Genomic DNA, 17,601 nt, shown 5'->3' on the forward strand with positions numbered 1-17,601 from the left:
GCAGCTCCATAAAAAATGCATGTTTGTCTTGCTGGGTATGGCATTACCTTCAGGCTGCTGAGTGCTGCTAGGAGGGACATCTTTGAAAGACAAAGAGCCAAGCTCAACTGTTAAAAACACAGGTCCTGCTCTCGGTTTAGTTCTCTCCCCCCCCCCCCCCCTCCTCTTCTCCAGAGCATATCTGTCAAACTAGTTATGGGAATCTGGCTTTAAATGTTTTAGATGTTCATGAATGCCAAGTTAGTAATTTCCATTTGGCGGTGTAATTGAGGTGAGGTTCAAGTCTCTTTCATCCCAGTAAGAAATGGGATTACGCCGCAGGGGAAGTGAACCAGAAGGTCTTGTCATGACCCGGCAGAGGTTCACAGCAGGCTCGACATGGCCACTTCTGGATCATTATGTCACAGAGGGGATGTCACAGAGCCTGGCTGATCTGCGCTGGGGTCTGCTTAGCCACGGCGCTCTGCTGCTACGAGGAGAACAGCCTCTGTTAACAGGACCCAGTGCCTTGGCTGCCTGATAAAGCAGCTAATGAGGCTGCGTGTGTGTTCATTTTTCCTCTGCTCCCCGTGAATCCCCACAGCTGTCGCATGCGCAGCGTCGAGGACTCCGCTTGGCCATCTTGTTAATCCTGCCTTCCCCCCTCGCAGAGCAGTTATCACTTCAGCATCCTCCTTTTGTCTCCGGAATCCGTTTTGCCCCCTTTCTTTTATCTTCCAGAATCGGTCGCACATTGCTCTGCACGTGCATAAATGTGCATGTCCTTGCCACACAGGCTATTGAATTCCCTCCCTCTCTCTACTCTGTCAAGTGTGAGCAGGCTGGCTGAACCGGAAGTCACGACTCACAAGCCAAGTCAGAAAATATTACTCACTGGTCTTTTTCCTCTCTCTCTCTTCCTCTCCCTCTCTCTCTGTATCTCTCTCTCTGTATCTCTCTCTCTCTGTATCTCTCTCCCTCTCTTCCTCTCCCTCTGTCTCTCTCCCTCTGTATCTTTCTCTCTGTATCTCTCTCTCTGTATCTCTCTTTCTGTATCTATCTATCTCTCTCTCTCTCTCTGTATCTCTCTCTCTGTATCTCTCTCTCTGTATCTCTCTCTCGCACTGCACTGCACTGCCGTGAAGGATATGGAGGGGAAAACGTGACACAATATCTTCTGCTACACTAGCTGGCTACCAGTGAGTCATGCACACATGCATTTGGAGCAGAGCTGCTGTAATGCAGTTTGATGTCCGTGAACTGAGCTACACTCGGCAGGATTCGGTAAATCCTCCTTCTCAGAACGAGGAAGCTGTCTTCTCTCCAGCCGCCTGGAGTTTACAGAAACTAACGAGCACATTTGCAGTTCTCCTCTGCCTCTCTCTCTCTCTAGAGACGAGCACCGTGTGTTTGCCGGATCGTTCTAATGACAGTCGGCACCGTCATCCACCGGGTTTTATATTAAAATATCTTTCACACACACACACACTCCCCTTTGATTAATTGAAAACGATAAATGCCCAAGGCTTGTGATCGATCTCCGCCTGAGTGTTTTGATATTGGCCCGTAGAACTCATCTGTCTCCTAAACAGTCACACCTGGCAGGGCTCATAAAATCTGAAATCTCCCCCCTCCCACTCAGCACTGGAGCACACTGCCTTGCTACTTCCGACGGCTGTCACAGGAAGATGTGGCTGAGGGTTTAAGACAGTGGGCCCTGCCTGTGCCAAGCCACCCGGGTACTGGCAGTGAAAGCTGAGTAGCAGCAGAGGCATGAATAAGATAGAGCTGAGCCTCGGTGCGGAGGGCTGGAGGTACTGTCACGGCTTGGTCTGTGAGCTGAGCCTCGGTGCGGAGGGCTGGAGGTACTGTCACGGCTTGGTCTGTGAGCTGAGCCTCGGTGCGGAGGGCTGGAGGTACTGTCTGGGCTGGGTCTGAGAGCTGCCAGGAGCAGGGAGAAAAGTGGAGGTTTGGAAAAGGCAGAGAGCTTTTTGCCAGCAGCCCTCTTTCCCCCTGATGCTCTGCCAGCACTTGACTTGAACGGCCTCTTTATCGATTCTCTTTTTTCCGTTTTTCATATTTCCATTATAAGTTTCTTGGAAACGAGAACTTTGTCCGGGGACATTTGAATTAAGACGAAAGAAGAGACCCCAGGATCAGTAGCCGTGTCCTGATCTCACGATCCAGCTGCTTTCTGCTTCTCTCCCGTCTTAAAGCTGGACCTTTTTTATATTTATTTCCTCTTCAATTGCGTGTTTGTTAATTATGTTGTTTGGAGTGGACATCTTACTGTAATCCCCCTCTGGCCTGCTTTGCCTGTAGTTTCATGCATCTACGAGAGTGACTCAGCGCATCATGCACGGCGAGGTAGCGCGCTGCGAACCGTTTGTCTCTAGGCAACACCGGTGTATGCATGCGCATCAGGAATAGAATGATTATAATTTTCCTCATTGTCTCTAATGACTACTTGGAGCTAAACAAACAAAAGTGTTTTAAGTGTGTCGGCAAGGAAGCGGAGCCACAGCTCAATGTAGAAGAGGAGAGAGAGAGACATAGAGAGAGAGACATAGAGAGAGAGAGAGACATAGAGAGAGAGAGACATAGAGAGAGAGAGAGAGACATAGAGAGAGAGAGAGAGAGAGAGACATAGAGAGAGAGAGAGAGACATAGAGAGAGAGAGAGACATAGAGAGAGAGAGACAGACATAGAGAGAGAGAGAGACAGACATAGAGAGAGAGAGACAGACATAAAGAGAGAGACAGACATAAAGAGAGAGAGAGAGAGACATAGAGAGAGAGAGAGGAATGGAGGAAAAGGGCTTGATCAGAGCATCGCTTGATGTTCATCTGACCGAGAAATATGGGTGCTATGTGCTCTTCAGTTTACCAGATATGAGCGAGAGAGAGAGGTGATGATATCTCCCATCATGCTTTGCTGCCCTCATCAGCAGCCAGTGAGATGAGATCTTTGTTCCAGGCAGAGCAAAATGATTGAATGTCCCACGTGGCTTCCTCTCATTTAGACTCCATTGTTAAACATCCCTCACAATAAAGATGTTACCGTACCCGCCTATTCAATGAAATGAGCAATATTAAATTGTTCACAATGAAATGTTCCTCTATGCCTGCTGTGAAAGGCTTAATTAAAAAGACTAGATTTAACCCTGTACATGTTTTTTTTTATCTAGCTAAGGTTTTCCATTTTGGATAAAACTTGAGGCCTTGTTTAGAGGGGTTGGCTTGGCATTAGACTGTCTTTCGATCCACCTGCATGCGTTTTCAAGCAGCTAATGCACTGCCTCCGAGTGAGATGAAAAACCTGTTCTATTATCCTCTGATGGGAACCAATTACTTTAATGCAGGGGTCTGGTCCCAGGACCGGGCCTGGGCCCCAATCAAATGGGCACGTTGCAGGAATGTTAATGGAGGCTATCTGGGCCACGGAGAGGGTAGCCTGAGCCATGTAGACACGGCCCTCCTTCCTGCCCACCGGGGCCACCCGCCCGCTCACTCATGCTCGACGACGAGCCCCCTAGCTCACAGAGATCCTTTTATGCTAAGGTACGTGCTAATTGGACCGACTAAAGCACATCCTATCCCCCCCCCCCACACACACATTTTCAACGATCAAGTCTTGGCCTCTAGTCAAATGGAGCAATCATGCACCGCGGCCGGGATAATTATGGCTTCCTAAGCTGTTCTTTGGCTCGGTTTAGCCCAGCTTGGTGTCGTATCTCCTCGTAAGCTCGTAACAATCCCAGCTTGGATGCCAGTGATAAGAAATTGCCTGTGTGTCAGTCAGTCAGGCTGAGGCTGGAGGAGACCGGCGGAGGCGGTGCGTAAAGACCACGGAGTCGGCTGGTGTTTATCAACAGGTGGTGCTGAGGCGGCGTGTTGTCCTGAGCCATGTTTGTCTTTCCCTCCAGGTGCCGTTCCCAGCGCTTCAGGGGGAAGGGGTGGAGCACCTGGGCCGAGCCGATGACGCCATCATCGCCATCTCCAACTACAGGCTCCACATCAAATTCAAGGACTCCATCATCAATGTAAGAGGTCACACACACACACGCACATGGAAACATCAACGTGTCCTGCTTTGATCCAGTCCAAATGGCACGGCGTGAACAGAACAGTGACTCGTGCCATGACAGACCTGTACCGTGCAGGCAGGGTTGAAATCACCCCAACGTTTCCCTGCTCCCTTTTAATACAATGTAATACGCCCGGTCATGCTGCCTACAAGGCAAATAACCCCAGTGTTGGTGTTTCACATGAAGTGTGCTCAGCGCTCGGACGTTTCTCAGTCCTGTTGGATGTCGTGCGAGCCCGTTTGCCCCCTCTGAGTTGGCTGTCTGCGGGCACCACTGGGGCAGCACAGCCTGTGATCTGGCGGGCGGGAGTGTTTTAATGTGACCCCTGGGCTCCAGGACGGCGTCCTGGGCTGGCTCTGGCTCTCCTGCTGACGTCAGGCCTCGCTCAAGTACAAACAGCCCGATTGTTTGCATCCACTGGCAGAGAAATTCCCTCCCTCCCCTCCACCCAGAACTTCATCTAGCAGAACTCTCCTAAAGAGGGAACACGCATATGTACTGTACTCTAAAGCTGTGTGCTGTTTCCAGAATGTTCTGTTTACTCCAGGGCTGTCGGGAGGGCACCAGGTTTAAAGGGGAGGAGGGGGTGCTTTCTGCAGAGGATTAGCGGCGGTGGTCAGGGTTACGCCGACCCAGGGTACTAGTGACCCTGTCTGTTGGTGTTGGCTCCTGACCTCTGACCCCATGGCTACAGACCACCCTGAACATCAGACAGACCCCCTCTCTTCTTCATCTCTCCCCCCCTCCTCCCCTGCTGTGAGCTGCTGCTCTTGCCCTTTGCTCTCATACACGTTTTTCTTTCTCCATCATTTCCTCCTGGTCTGGTTATGTACAGAAGCAGCAATGCTGTGATCTCTCCCCCCCCCCCCCCCCCCACACTCTTTGAAGTTGTCCTTCTTTTAACTCTTAACTCCCTTTTGTCTGTTTATAGTTTAATATCATTTTTCCATTTCCTCTCCTGTCCTCTGTCTTGTTTCCCTCTCTCCGTTCCCTGGTGTCACTGTGTTGTAGACCTACCCAGGTGTGGACAATGAGATTTCTGTGAGTACCATGTGACGTCCCCTCCCCCCAGCCAGCCCCAGTCTAGACAGCTCGATCGTCCAGCCCCCTGCAGGCTGCTGCTGGATCAAAGTGCACAGAGGACAAACTGTCATTTAACTTTCAAACAGAAGCCCCCCCATCTCCGTGTTTGTTAATGTGTCTGATTCGGCTCCGAGTGCAGCGAGTCAAGCACCCGATCTGCACAGCAGCGTCCAATTGAAAACTCCTCAATGACACGGAGCCGCTCTGTGCACTTTATCCCAGGCGAGCGCGTGTGAAATGCATACATGTACTGCACGAAGCGCGTTAATGATTCCCGAGTCAGGCGACTCGGGCCAAAATAAGCGTCTGTCGTTCATGCTCTGCGTGGCTGCTGACCGGCTGGTCCCTGTCAAAGGTCAGACCGGGCTGCTGATGGTGTAACGGTGTAGTTTGGAGCGACCTCATTAACAAGCCTCCCTCCCTCCCGCCCCCTCCACTAACAGAGCCGGAGCTGAACACAGTGGGCCTCTGCATGACAGGGTGGCTCCTTCTGCTAGAGTAGATGGTGCTGTGTAAACAGCCCTGCTTGGCCTGTGTGGGCCTGACTCCTTCCCCCTGCAGGTTCCAGAGTCCCTGTCGGTCAAATGGTGAATGTTGTTGATAGTACGCGTGAGATAACTGCTTAAGATGAGATAATGGGCTTCGTGTTTTTCTAAACCATACTGGCGCTTTTGTTTTGACTCGACTTTGTGTTTTAAGAAAAGACGCTATGGCGTCTAATAGTAGTCTGCCTTAAAAGGTAGCAGAGAATGAGTGAATTTCATGTACCATCCTAAACTATGCTATACTATGTGGTCTGGTGACGAGGGTAGTTTTACAGAGACGGTTCCCCAGGGAACGGGCGCCCCTGCTGCGTCGGCGCCCTGTCTCCTCTCCATGGCTGCAGCTGCACCGTGAGGACAGCCCTCCTCTGGAGGCCTGCCGGCCGCTCTCACTGCCTCTCTCACTGCCTCTCTGTCTCCCCCTGCAGGTCCCCCTCAGACTGATCGAGAGCGTGGAGAGCAGAGATATGTTCCAGCTGCACATCATCTGCAAGGACTCCAAAGTAGTCAGGTGAGGACAGCACCTCTACCACCACCTACTCCAACACAGTCTGCTCTCTGGATAATACAGCATTAAGTCAATGGAGCAGTAGTGTATCAGAGGCAGACTCTTCAGTTGGTCCTACAGGCGAGTGCTTGAGAGGGAGGCGTTGTCATGACACCATCGTAACACACTCACCCACAGTGTGACTGCCTGTGGCCGGACAAGTGGAAAAAAACGGCTCATTTGTGTCTCCGGAAAAAGACGGTTTATGAAGTTGGCCACCACAGAGCCTTTTGTTGAGCAGAGCTGTGGGGAAACGAAGCACGGCTGGGCTCCCTGTGTAGAGGCACAGGGACGTGTGTACGGCTGGGCTGCCTGTGTAGAGGCACAGGGACGTGTGTACGGCTGGGCTGCCTGTGTAGAGGCACAGGGACGTGTGTACGGCTGGGCTGCCTGTGTAGAGGCACAGGGACGTGCGTACGGCTGGGCTCCCTGTGTAGAAGCTGCTCTGGCTGCCTCAGCTGGCCCACTCTCATCACACAGTGTTCCATGTCTTTGATTCTGATGGCTTTATATCCCCATCACCAGGGGAAACACTGCTCTCCTTCAATAAACACCAGATTGGAGCACAAACACATTATCGCCTTGTCAGAGTCTAGGGAACCAGAGCATGTAGCTAGTACATCTAAATCTGTCTTCTCCATACTGCACACTCCCACTGCCTACAGCTACTCTTGAGTGTGTTGTTTTAACAGCTCTCTCTCTGTGTGTGTGTGTGTGTGTGTGTGTGTGTGTGTCCTCAGATGCCACTTCGGCACCTTCAAGCAGTGCCAGGAGTGGCTGAAGCGTCTGAACCGGGCCATCGCCCACCCGGCCCGGCTGGAGGAGCTGTTTGCCCTGGCCTACCACGCCTGGTGTCTGGGGGGCAGCGCCGACGACGAGGACCAGCACGTCCACCTCTGCCGTCCAGGTAGGCGCTCGCTCACACACACGTACTGTCCATTCTCACACACACACACACACACATACTGTACATACATGCACAGATCTAAATACATTCCAACTCACAACCACATAAACATGTCAATGCATTCACACACACTGACACGCACACACCCTCTGAAATCCTTCTTCCGGTTGAGCACTCTCCACCCTCGTTGTCTGCAGGTGATCATGTTCGCCAGAGGATGGAGATGGAGGTGAGGAGGATGGGCTTCGACATGCAGAACGCCTGGAGAGTGTCCGACATCAACAGCAACTACAAGTATGGCTCGCACACACACTCATACACTCACACACACACACACTCTTTACGAGACAGGCCTTTCTCTGTGAGCACACAGCTCTGCCATTACTGCAGGGAAACAGTCCCAGTGTTGGAACTGGATGGAAAGTGACTCAGTGTTTCAAAGAGCGTTTTGAGAGAGCCTGCGTTTGAAGTGTGTCCGCATGCCCGGCTCTTGATCATCTGCGTGACAGCTCTGAGAGAGAGAGAGAGAGAGAGAGAGAGAGACACTGGGGCTGTGTCAGCTCTGAGATGGAGAGAGAGAGACACTGAGGCTGTGTCACCAGCGCTCCTCTCACACATGGAGTCATGGCTACGTCTGACTGCTCCTCCAGTATCAGTCGCCCTCTCTGTGTGCCTCTCTCACTCTCTCTCTCTCTGTCACTCTCCATATCTGTCTCTATCTCTCTGTCGCTTGTTCTCGCTCTCTCTGTCTCTCTCTCTTACTGTCACTCTCTCACTCACCCCACTTTGTTTCTCTCTCAGACTCCCAAACAAATGTTAACCTCAGACACACTAGTGCACACCGTGTCTGTGGCATACACACATCCACACACACACACAGGCCTTCACATAGTGTCCATACAGCCCCAGATGTGTGTGCTGGCCAGAGGGATCAGGCAGGGCTGAGGGGGGGGGGGGGGGGGGGGGGGGGGGCTGCTGAGGGGGGACAGGCAGAGAGGAGAGAGCTGTCTCATTAAAACGACACCCAACCTGCTGAGCGCCATGACTCAGCAAAACACAAACACACACACACAGATCACCACAAAGCACTTTCATCACTTCCAGGTACTCACTCACACACAAAGGCCCCCTCGCTGGTCCCTGGAGGAGGAGCAGAGCTGAGGATATGGAAGGGAGCGTCAGTGCTCTGAGGAGATATGAAACACTGCAGGGTTAAACAGTAGAATACTAGTCATTCATATGGAATAGTGATACTGCTACAGGGTATTCACCTCAGGACACCAATCTTATTAGGGAAGTTTTATATATGAAATAACCCCCCCACCCCCCCATTGCTAAAGCAGTCAGTTAAATTGGTGGATATGTATTTTATGTTCTAACAGGAAGGTACTATTCCATCTTCCAATGAAAATATGCGTCAGAAAAAACGCTTGCTCTGCTGTGAATAGTTTAATGGATATTCCTCCATTAAACTATTCCGCTTTCTAGGTCTCTCCATATGTATTGGTTGCTGTGTGTGTGTGTGGGGGGGAGGTCGTGTGTGTGTGTAACCCTCGATCTCCTGTCCCCCAGGATGTGCTCCAGCTACCCCCAGAAGCTGCTGGTCCCTGTGTGGATCACTGACAAGGAGCTGGAGAGTGTGGGCTCCTTCAGGTCCTGGAAGAGGATCCCTGTGGTGGTCTACAGGTACACACACACACACACAGTTTCTATCGAGTCGCTTTATGTACACACACACGTACACACCACGCTAACACACAGCCAGGCATCACTGCCGCTCTGCCCTGACCCGGCGTGTCGTCCCGTGTGCTCCAGGCACCAGAGGAACGGGGCGGTGATCGCCCGCTGCAGCCAGCCTGAGATCAGCTGGTGGGGCTGGAGGAACACGGAGGACGAGTACCTGGTCACCTCCATCGCCAAGGCCTGTCTGCTGGACCCAGGGACCCGCACCTGCGGGCCGGCCGCCTGCAGAGCCCCCCGCGCAGACGGGCCGGACGGCTCCGAGAGCGACTTTGGTAAGACTGCTGTCTGACCTCCCCCAGTACACCTGCTCTCCAGCACAACCTCCCCCAGTACACCTGCTCTCCAGCACGGTCTACTTTCTATGAGTATTGGAACATCTCGCGGTAGGAGTGGATTATTTCCCAGGAGAATCTGGAAGTTTTGACTGAGCCAGGCTGGTGCAAACTGTCTGTTTCATGTTTCCACTGGCCTAATCCAGACCCCAATTAGGTTCATGGGAACTGCTGTAACAGACAATGAAGACATTTCACAGAACATAACATTCGGGGAAGTTGCCATCCTCAATTAATGCATTCACATTTGCATGCAATTATGTCTGCTTCTGTGTTTCACACACACTCTCACACACACACTCACACACACTCTCACACACACTCTCACTCACACACTGCACTCCTGAGCCTTTAATCACACTCTCGCCCACATACATCAGGGACACACAGAGAGGAGATTGTCCCCAGTGAGAACCGGATGCATTAGGCTAAAATGGAAGTTGCTCTTTTGTGTTTTACCTTGTTTACGTGTTGGTCGCCAAGAATTTGAGGCCCATTTAGAAGGCATCCATCCATCTATTTTTTTCTTTTCTTTTTTTTCGCTTTCTTTCCCTCACTCCCTCTAGCTCTTTTTGTGTGTAAATGCCTGTGACATGAATGCTGATGGAAATACAAAGACATGGCCACACACTGTCTCCAACTCTGACTAGTTTAGTCTGGACGTTTCTGGATCGAGACCCGCAGTCTGGACAAGAGTTTGGCCAGTGTCCCTTTCCAGTCCTCCACTCTGCTCTCCACCGCCTGGAGCTCCTCAAAGCTGAGCTCAGCAGCTGGAGCCAGAGGGGCCTGTGGAAGACATGGCTCCTCTCACACCACCCACCTCTGTCTCCATGCCCTGCGTGTGTGTGTCCGGGGGGCCAGGCCTGTGGAAGACATGGCTCCTCTCACACCACCCACCTCTGTCTCCATGCCCTGCGTGTGTGTGTCCGGGGGGCCAGGCCTGTGGAAGTGACGGCATGTTGATTGAGCTGAGGGGGGAGTGGAAGCTGTGCTTTATTGCCTGTCCCGGAGGGAGGCTGGCGTTGAGGGTCCCCGGGGGCTGGTGAAGGTCCGGGGCTAGCAGGGTTGTCCTGCTGACGTGGAGCGCTGCTGCTGCTGCTGCAGCGGTCATCTGGCTCAACCAATCGATTTGGCTCCCGAGGACGAGCTGAGCAAGCGTCATCGATCAGGCTTCTAACGCTCCTCTAAATCTCTCCTCGCCCGCCCCTTCTCCTCCTCTCTCTTTCCCTGCCTCACCCCCCTCCCCACACGCGCACACACACACACACACACACACCCTCCTTCCTTCCTCCTCGTTGTTTTTCATTTTCATTCTGTGTACCTTTCTCCTCTCCCGTGACTGCCACCCTCCATCTTTCATTATCGCTACCCGTCTCCTAACACCACCACCCAATCTTCCCCTCCTTCCGTCCCCCCCCCCTCCCTCCCAGACTCCTCTCTGACAGGATGCCCAGGCCCTGATGCCAATGCTGCGCCACAGAAGCTGCTGATCCTGGACGCCCGCTCCTACACCGCTGCAGTGGCCAACCGTGCCAAGGGCGGAGGCTGCGAGTGTGAGGGTACGTCCAGCACACAGGCCCGTCCCGCTCCAAAATAAACACTCACTGAGGAGAAAGTACTTTATTTAGACGTTATCGTCTTGGTAGAATTAAAGCAACAAATCTGTTTGACGTTCCCTTTTTCTGAACTTGATCTAATGTGCTGTGTGTTGTTTTTCAGAGTATTACCCCAACTGTGAGGTGATGTTCATGGGCATGGCTAACATCCACGCCATCAGGAACAGTTTCCAGTCCCTGAGGACAGTCTGCAGCCAGATCCCAGACCCGGGAAAGTAAGAGGATCTCCCTGACCTTTACTACTGAGTACCTCTCTACCACCTCTCTACCCCTCCCCTCTCTCTCTCTACCCCTCCTCTCTCTCTACCCCTCTCTCTGTCTCTCTCTCTACCCCTCTTCTCTCTACCCCTCCTCTCTCTCTCTCTCTCTCTCTCTCTCTCTCTCTCTCTCTCTCTCTCTCTCTCTCTCTCTCTCTCTCTCTCTCTCTCTCTCTCTCTCTCTCTCTCTCTCTCTCTCTCTCTCTCTCTCTCTCTCTCTCTCTCTACCCCTCCCCTCTCTCTCTCTCTCTACCCCTCCTCTCTCTCTCCCTCTACCCCTCCTCTCTCTCTCTCTACCCCTCCTCTCTATCTCTACCCCCCCCCTCTCTCTCTCTCTCTCTCTCCCCTCATCCCTCCCATCCCCCTCCAACCTCAGTAAGACTACACCACAGGGAGAGTGGAATGCTGTCACAGTCCAGACCCTTTCTTGCTGGGCTGGCCAGCTGTCTGTCGAGTGTACGTGTGTGTGTGTGTGTGGATGTGTGTGTTTGTCTCCCACCCAGTGAGAGGGTACACATGGCACTCCCCAACTCTAACTGGCATCAGTGACATCACATGCAGACAGATCTATTTGGGGGGTTCCATGTTTCCCGGTATTCTAAAAAGAGGGGTGGTATGGTGTCCCAGGTCAAGTAGAGATGTAGGTCAGGGACACCTCCCCCTCGGGCATGAACTCCCCGCATGCCGGGTTAGGGTTAACCCAGGTGAACCCAGGCCGCCAGCCTGCTCCCTCCACTGCCTCCATCTGATCTCCTTCCTTTGTGCTTTCACAGCTGGCTCTCAGCTCTGGAGAGCACCCGTTGGCTGCAGCACCTGTCCGTCATGCTGAAGGCAGCCACTCTGGTGTGCTCGGCGGTGGAGAGGGAGGGCCGTCCCGTCTTGGTGCATTGTTCTGATGGGTGGGACCGCACCCCTCAGATAGTGGCCCTGGCCAAGATCCTGCTGGACCCCTTCTACAGGACACTAGAGGTAGAGACCTATCTAAGTCTTTAAGACTTGAAATATTTGCCATTTTTGCTATTTGCCAATATTGCACTCGTCTTTGCACCCATGTCATTTTTGCACTAAGTAACCTATTTGTATAGTTTTTTTGTATTTATAGTGTACATTATAGCTACTTTATACTTCATATTTAGTTTATTTTACACACCTGTCCCCTTAGTATTAGTTAGTATTCGTTAATTCGACTCTGCACCTTGTATAGTTAGACTTATTTAGTCTACCTACACTAGAACTTAGTTAGACTAGATTTATTTAAGATGTACTCCTATATGTTGCATGTGTGCACCTTCCTGCCAAAGTCAATTCCTTGTCTGTGCAAACTTTTATCGCGATTAAAACCCTTTCTGATTCTCCTATCCCCCTGCCTGATATACCCATACTGATAATGACCCCCCTCCCCACAACAGCTTTTCCTATAGGAGTGGCTCCAGCATGTTGAACACTCTGCTCGTCTCTTCCCACGGGCAGGGTTTCCAGGTGCTGGTGGAGACTGAGTGGTTGGACTACGGTCACAAGTTTGGCGACCGCTGCGGTCACCAGGAGAACGCCGACGACGTGAGCGAGCAGTGCCCCGTCTTCCTGCAGTGGCTGGACTGTGTCCACCAGCTGCTCAAGCAGTTCCCCTGCCTGTTTGAGTTCAACGAGGCCTTCCTGGTACGAGCTCGCCGCGTCTGTCCCCCTCACGCCATCTCACGCTCTGTCTGTCCTCCTCACGCCATCTCACGCTCTGTCTGTCCTCCTCACGCCATCTCACGCTCTGTCTGTCCTCCTCACGCCATCTCACGCTCTCTGTCTGTACCCCTCACGCTCTCTGTCTGTCCCCCTCACGCCATCTCACGCTCTGTCTGTCCCCCTCACGCTCTCTGTCTGTCCCCCTCACGCCATCTCACGCTCTGTCTGTCCTCCTCACGCCATCTCACGCTCTCTGTCTGTCCCCCTCACGCCATCTCACGCTCTGTCTGTCCCCCTCACGCCATCTCACGCTCTCTGTCTGTCCCCCTCACGCCATCTCACGCTCTGTCTGTCCCCCTCACGCTCTCTGTCTGTCCCCCTCACGCCATCTCACGCTCTGTCTGTCCCCCTCACGCCATCTCACGCTCTCTGTCTGTCCCCCTCACGTCATCTCACGCTCTGTCTGTCCCCCTCACGCCATCTCACGCTCTCTGTCTGTCCCCCTCACGCCATCTCACGCTCTGTCTGTCCCCCTCACGCCATCTCACGCTCTGTCTGTCCCCCTCACGCCATCTCACGCTCTCTGTCTGTCCCCCTCACGCCATCTCACGCTCTGTCTGTCCCCCTCACGCCATCTCACGCTCTGTCTGTCCCCCTCACGCCATCTCACGCTCTCTGTCTGTCCCCCTCACGCCATCTCACACTCTCTGTCTGTCCCCCTCACGCCATCTCACGCTCTGTCTGTCCCCCTCACGCCATCTCACGCTCTCTGTCTGTCCCCCTCACGCCATCTCACGCTCTCTGTCTGTCCCCCTCACGCCATCTCACGCTCTGTCTGTCCCCCTCACGCCATCTCACGCTCTGTCTGTCCCCCTCACGCTCTATGTCTGTCCCCTTCACGCCATCTCACGCTCTGTCTGTCCCCCTCACGCCATCTCACGCTCTCTGTCTGTCCCCCTCACGCCGTGCTGTGTTTGTGTGTCTTGCGGGGCTGCTTGTGCGGGAGGGAGGGGGCCGTGGGAGAGGGGTGTGCGGGCGAACGCCAGGGTCTGACGGCGTCTCGTGCGTTTCCCAGGTCAAGCTGGCCCAGCACACGTACTCGTGTCTGTACGGGACGTTCCTCTGCAACAACGCCAAGGAGCGCGAGGCGCGCAACATCTACAAGCGCACCTGCTCCGTCTGGTCCCTGCTCCGCACCGGGAACAAGAACTTCCAGAACTTTCTCTACATCCCCGGTCACGACATGGTAAAAACGGCGCTCGCGTCCTCGTCTCCCGGCCGCGTCGCGGCGTCGGGGTGTGGCGCCCCCCCCCCCCTCACCCCCTCCCCTGTCGTCCCTGTGCCCAGGTGCTGCAGCCGGTGTGTCACACGCGGGCGCTGCAGCTGTGGACGGCCGTCTACCTGCCCACCTCCTCCCCCTGCACGGCCGCCGAGGACGCCATGGAGCTGTACCTGTCCCCCAGCGGGCAGGGAGAGGAGCTCACCTCACGCTCCCTCGACAGGTCGGCCTGCTGGACACACGCGCACACACGCACATAGACACCTTTCTTGTTGCTCAGCTCTAGTTATTTATACGTTTTATTGACACAAATGTGCAGGTGCTACAGAAGTGATGTACTCCCAAATGCTGGTTTTAGTTGACTTAGGCCAGGCATCAATGCTGTGTCTCGAACCATGGAAGCATACAGGACTGTAGTATATCTCGGACTGCTCCTGGCATGGATCTCATGGCTCATAGATCCTCAGATCCAGCCTTCCCTCTAGTGGAGGACAGGAGAAACGACCTCCTCTACACAACCTCAACCAACAAGCTCTCGCTCTCTCTGCAGGCTTCCCAAGACCCGCTCCATGGACAACCTGGTGTCGGCGTGTGAGAACGGGGTGGCCCTCACCCGCACCTCCAGCGACCCCAACCTGAACAAGCACTGCCAGGAGGCCCGGCCCGCCCTCGAGCCCATGGCCTCCATGGCAGGAGCCGGCGGGGACCCCGCGGAGCTCAGCCCGGACACGGGCCTGGACAGCGACGACTCAGAGGTGGAGCCTGTCCCCCACACCCCGCCCTCCACCCCTCTGAAGCCAGGGCCGAGTTCAGACAGCTCGGAGGAGCAGGGGGAGGAGCCCTGTCTCACCACACAGCCCCTCCCCTCTCTGCCCCTCCCTCCTATCCCCCTAGAGCAGGGCCTGCCCCTCCCCACGCCCATCCTGCACCAGGCCCTGCCCCACACCGCCATCCCCCCTCTCCCACCCCCTCCCCTGCCACTAGAGGCTGAGAGCCCCTCCAGGACTGCAGAGCTCAGCCCCTCCCCGCCCCACCCTGCAGAACCAGGCTCACCCCCTGCCTGCAGCAGCCCTCCTCCTTCTCCTCCACACAGCTACAACGGCTTCCTGGACGCCCCTCCTGACCTTGGCTCCTCTGGGTCAGCCCAGCTGCTGGCCTTCAAACCGCTGGCCCCGCTGCTCCCCATGGAGGGCTCCACTGAGACGCTCACAGACGAGACCGAGGCCGCCCCAGACCTGCCCCTCAGCACGAGAGAGAGCCAGGACCATGCCCAGGACCAGGAAGAGGAGAAGTCCCAGGCCCAGCTTCAGGATGTCGGTCAGCCTGAGCCTCTGCCCCTGCTCCCGCCCCAGCCTCAGCCCCTGCCCCAGGCAAAGCCTCAGGCCCAGCCCTGCTCGCCAGAGAAGGACAAGAGAACCGAGGCCGTAAACGGGGGCGAGCTGGTGCCTGTAAGGCAGCGGGCGGTAGCAGCCACCTCCGTAGCCGTGCCGGTGGTGCCCCCGGTGGACTGCGCCCACGCAGCCCGGCGCCTCATCTCCCAGAGCCAGCTGACGGACCTGTCTCTGCTGGGCTCCCACTGGGAGAGCGTCCAGGGCCTGGTCCAGTCGGCATGCAGCACCGCCAGCCCCGCGGGCATCTGCCGCGCCCTGCAGCCCACCGCCAGCGCCGCCTACCACAGCCGGCGGCTGGCGGGGAAGCTGCTGAGGGCCCAGGGCCTGGCCGTCACCAACGGGGGCCAGTGCTGCCGCAGGGAGGCGGCGCGCGGGGCCAGCAGCCCCGTCCAGTCGGGCTGGCTGTCGGCGGTCAAGGGCTCGGCCTCCGCCGCTCCCTGCGGCCCCGCCACCGCTGCCTCCTCCTGCCGGCAGCTCCTCCCGGCCTTGCACGCCTCGCCCTCGGGCTCCCCGCCGCCGGCCTACCTGGACGACGACGGGCTGCCGGTCGCCGTGGACGCGGTGCAGCAGCGCCTGCGGCAGATCGAGGCGGGCTACAAGCTGGAGGTGGAGGTGCTGCGGCGGCAGGTGCGCCAGCTGCAGATGAGGCTGGAGAGCAGGCAGCACGGCACGCCGCCCTCCGAGCCGGACGTCGACTACGAGGACGACATTGTGAGTAGCCCCGCTACGCCCCGCACGGGTTTTCCGGGAAACCTTTGAGTTTGTCCAATCGCATTGAATCCCCAACGGCAGATCGTTTTACATAAGAGAGATGCTAAATAATAGAGATTATAGTCTCTTGCCTTCCAGCAGTAGAGAGATGGTGTTCCATCCTCACCACAAGTCCCTCCGTACTGTGTGTGGGGGTGGGGGTGTGCCTCCCCTGTCCTCCCTGACCTCGGGCTGCTCCCCTGTGTTTCAGACGTGTCTGCGGGAGTCGGATGACAGTGACGAGGAGGACTCTCTGTCTGACCACAGCGAGGACCGCTTCTCCGAGGGCAGCTGGGACCGTGTGGAGCAGAAGGACACAGAGGTCAGCCCTCATAGTCTGCTTCAGGTTCCTCTCTCTGCTTCTTCTCACACACACACACACTCTTCTCCAGCACACCTTTCTGGCCCGGTTCCAAACCACACACATTCCTCTAATGCGTGTGTGTGTGTGTGTGTGTGTGTGTGTGTGTGTGTGTGTGTAGGTCACAAGGTGGGTCCCTGACCACATGGCTTCCCATTGTTTCAACTGTGACTGTGAGTTCTGGATGGCCAAGAGACGTCATCATTGCAGGTGGGGCTCCTTGTTTACTGTTTATCTTAGATCACTAATGTAAGCACTAATCAGAAAGGTCAAGGATGTCTGAAGTCCTGCGGTGGTATAGGATAATAAACGTGTAGCTTGAATGTACAGAACATTGGCACCACACCTAGAAAGGGGTTAGGTTGATTAAAAGGCATGGACAGCCAGCCTGTAGATATGATAATATTATTCCTCGTCCTCCTCAGGAACTGTGGCAACGTGTTCTGTAAAGACTGCTGCCACCTGAAGCTGCCCATCCCAGACCAACAGCTGTATGACCCGGTGCTGGTGTGCAACACCTGCCACGACCAGCTGCTGGAGTCCCGGAACCGTGAGATCCGCAGCCAACAGCTCAAGAAGCCCATCGCCACCGCCTCCAGCTGAGAGCGACCTGCAGCCTGCCCCCCCCGCAGCCTGACCCCCCGAAGCCTGGGCCCCATCTGGATCAGCAGCTCCTCGGCTTTGGACAGACGATCCGAGTGCCCCCTCTCCCCCCCTCCCCCCCACCACTACCCCGATCTACTGTGGTCTTTGCTGTGGGTGAACATGAGGAGGACTGGTTAGTCGATGGTTGGCCTGGGTCTGGAATGGAGCCACACTGTGACTGTGGGAGGAAGGTGTGGAGGAAAGTGGGTGGGCGTGAGGGGGGGGGGGGTGGTTGTTTGACAACAAACTGAGAGAAGAAGAAGAAAGGTCAGGAAGGAGGTCGTCCTACTGAGCGTGAACCTGTTTGGTCAAAGACATTTCCAGCCTGGAGTGCTGCAGCGTCCTGCTGCCCCCAGGGCTGTGTCCTTAACTGGTGCCCTGCCCCTCTACACACACACACACACACAC

At 55.2% G+C, this 17,601-nt stretch overlaps 1 protein-coding gene across 12 annotated transcripts in view; it reads left to right on the forward strand.

The window, feature by feature from the left end:
* mtmr4 (myotubularin related protein 4) overlaps positions 1 to 17,601 on the forward strand; it is a 39,012-nt gene extending 21,411 nt beyond the window's left edge. For 7 of the 12 annotated variants that reach the window (XM_062485026.1, XM_062485028.1, XM_062485025.1 and 4 more), the window contains 17 exons: positions 3,905 to 4,021; positions 5,078 to 5,107; positions 6,120 to 6,202; positions 6,979 to 7,145; positions 7,343 to 7,439; positions 8,718 to 8,831; positions 8,961 to 9,160; positions 10,651 to 10,779; positions 10,940 to 11,051; positions 11,867 to 12,062; positions 12,564 to 12,749; positions 13,843 to 14,013; positions 14,115 to 14,269; positions 14,597 to 16,148; positions 16,399 to 16,533; positions 16,670 to 16,758; positions 16,974 to 17,601. In XM_062485026.1, the coding sequence (XP_062341010.1) occupies positions 3,905 to 4,021; positions 5,078 to 5,107; positions 6,120 to 6,202; positions 6,979 to 7,145; positions 7,343 to 7,439; positions 8,718 to 8,831; positions 8,961 to 9,160; positions 10,651 to 10,779; positions 10,940 to 11,051; positions 11,867 to 12,062; positions 12,564 to 12,749; positions 13,843 to 14,013; positions 14,115 to 14,269; positions 14,597 to 16,148; positions 16,399 to 16,533; positions 16,670 to 16,758; positions 16,974 to 17,151 (3,711 nt within the window). In that variant the 3' untranslated portion in view covers positions 17,152 to 17,601. The remainder of the gene's footprint in view (positions 1 to 3,904; positions 4,022 to 5,077; positions 5,108 to 6,119; positions 6,203 to 6,978; positions 7,146 to 7,342; positions 7,440 to 8,717; positions 8,832 to 8,960; positions 9,161 to 10,650; positions 10,780 to 10,939; positions 11,052 to 11,866; positions 12,063 to 12,563; positions 12,750 to 13,842; positions 14,014 to 14,114; positions 14,270 to 14,596; positions 16,149 to 16,398; positions 16,534 to 16,669; positions 16,759 to 16,973) is intronic. The other 5 variants (XM_062485020.1, XM_062485030.1, XM_062485021.1 and 2 more) reach the window with 3 other exon arrangements.

The sequence above is a fragment of the Osmerus eperlanus genome, chromosome 19 (assembly GCF_963692335.1).
Source record: "Osmerus eperlanus chromosome 19, fOsmEpe2.1, whole genome shotgun sequence".
In the NCBI taxonomy this organism is placed as follows: domain Eukaryota; kingdom Metazoa; phylum Chordata; class Actinopteri; order Osmeriformes; family Osmeridae; genus Osmerus; species Osmerus eperlanus.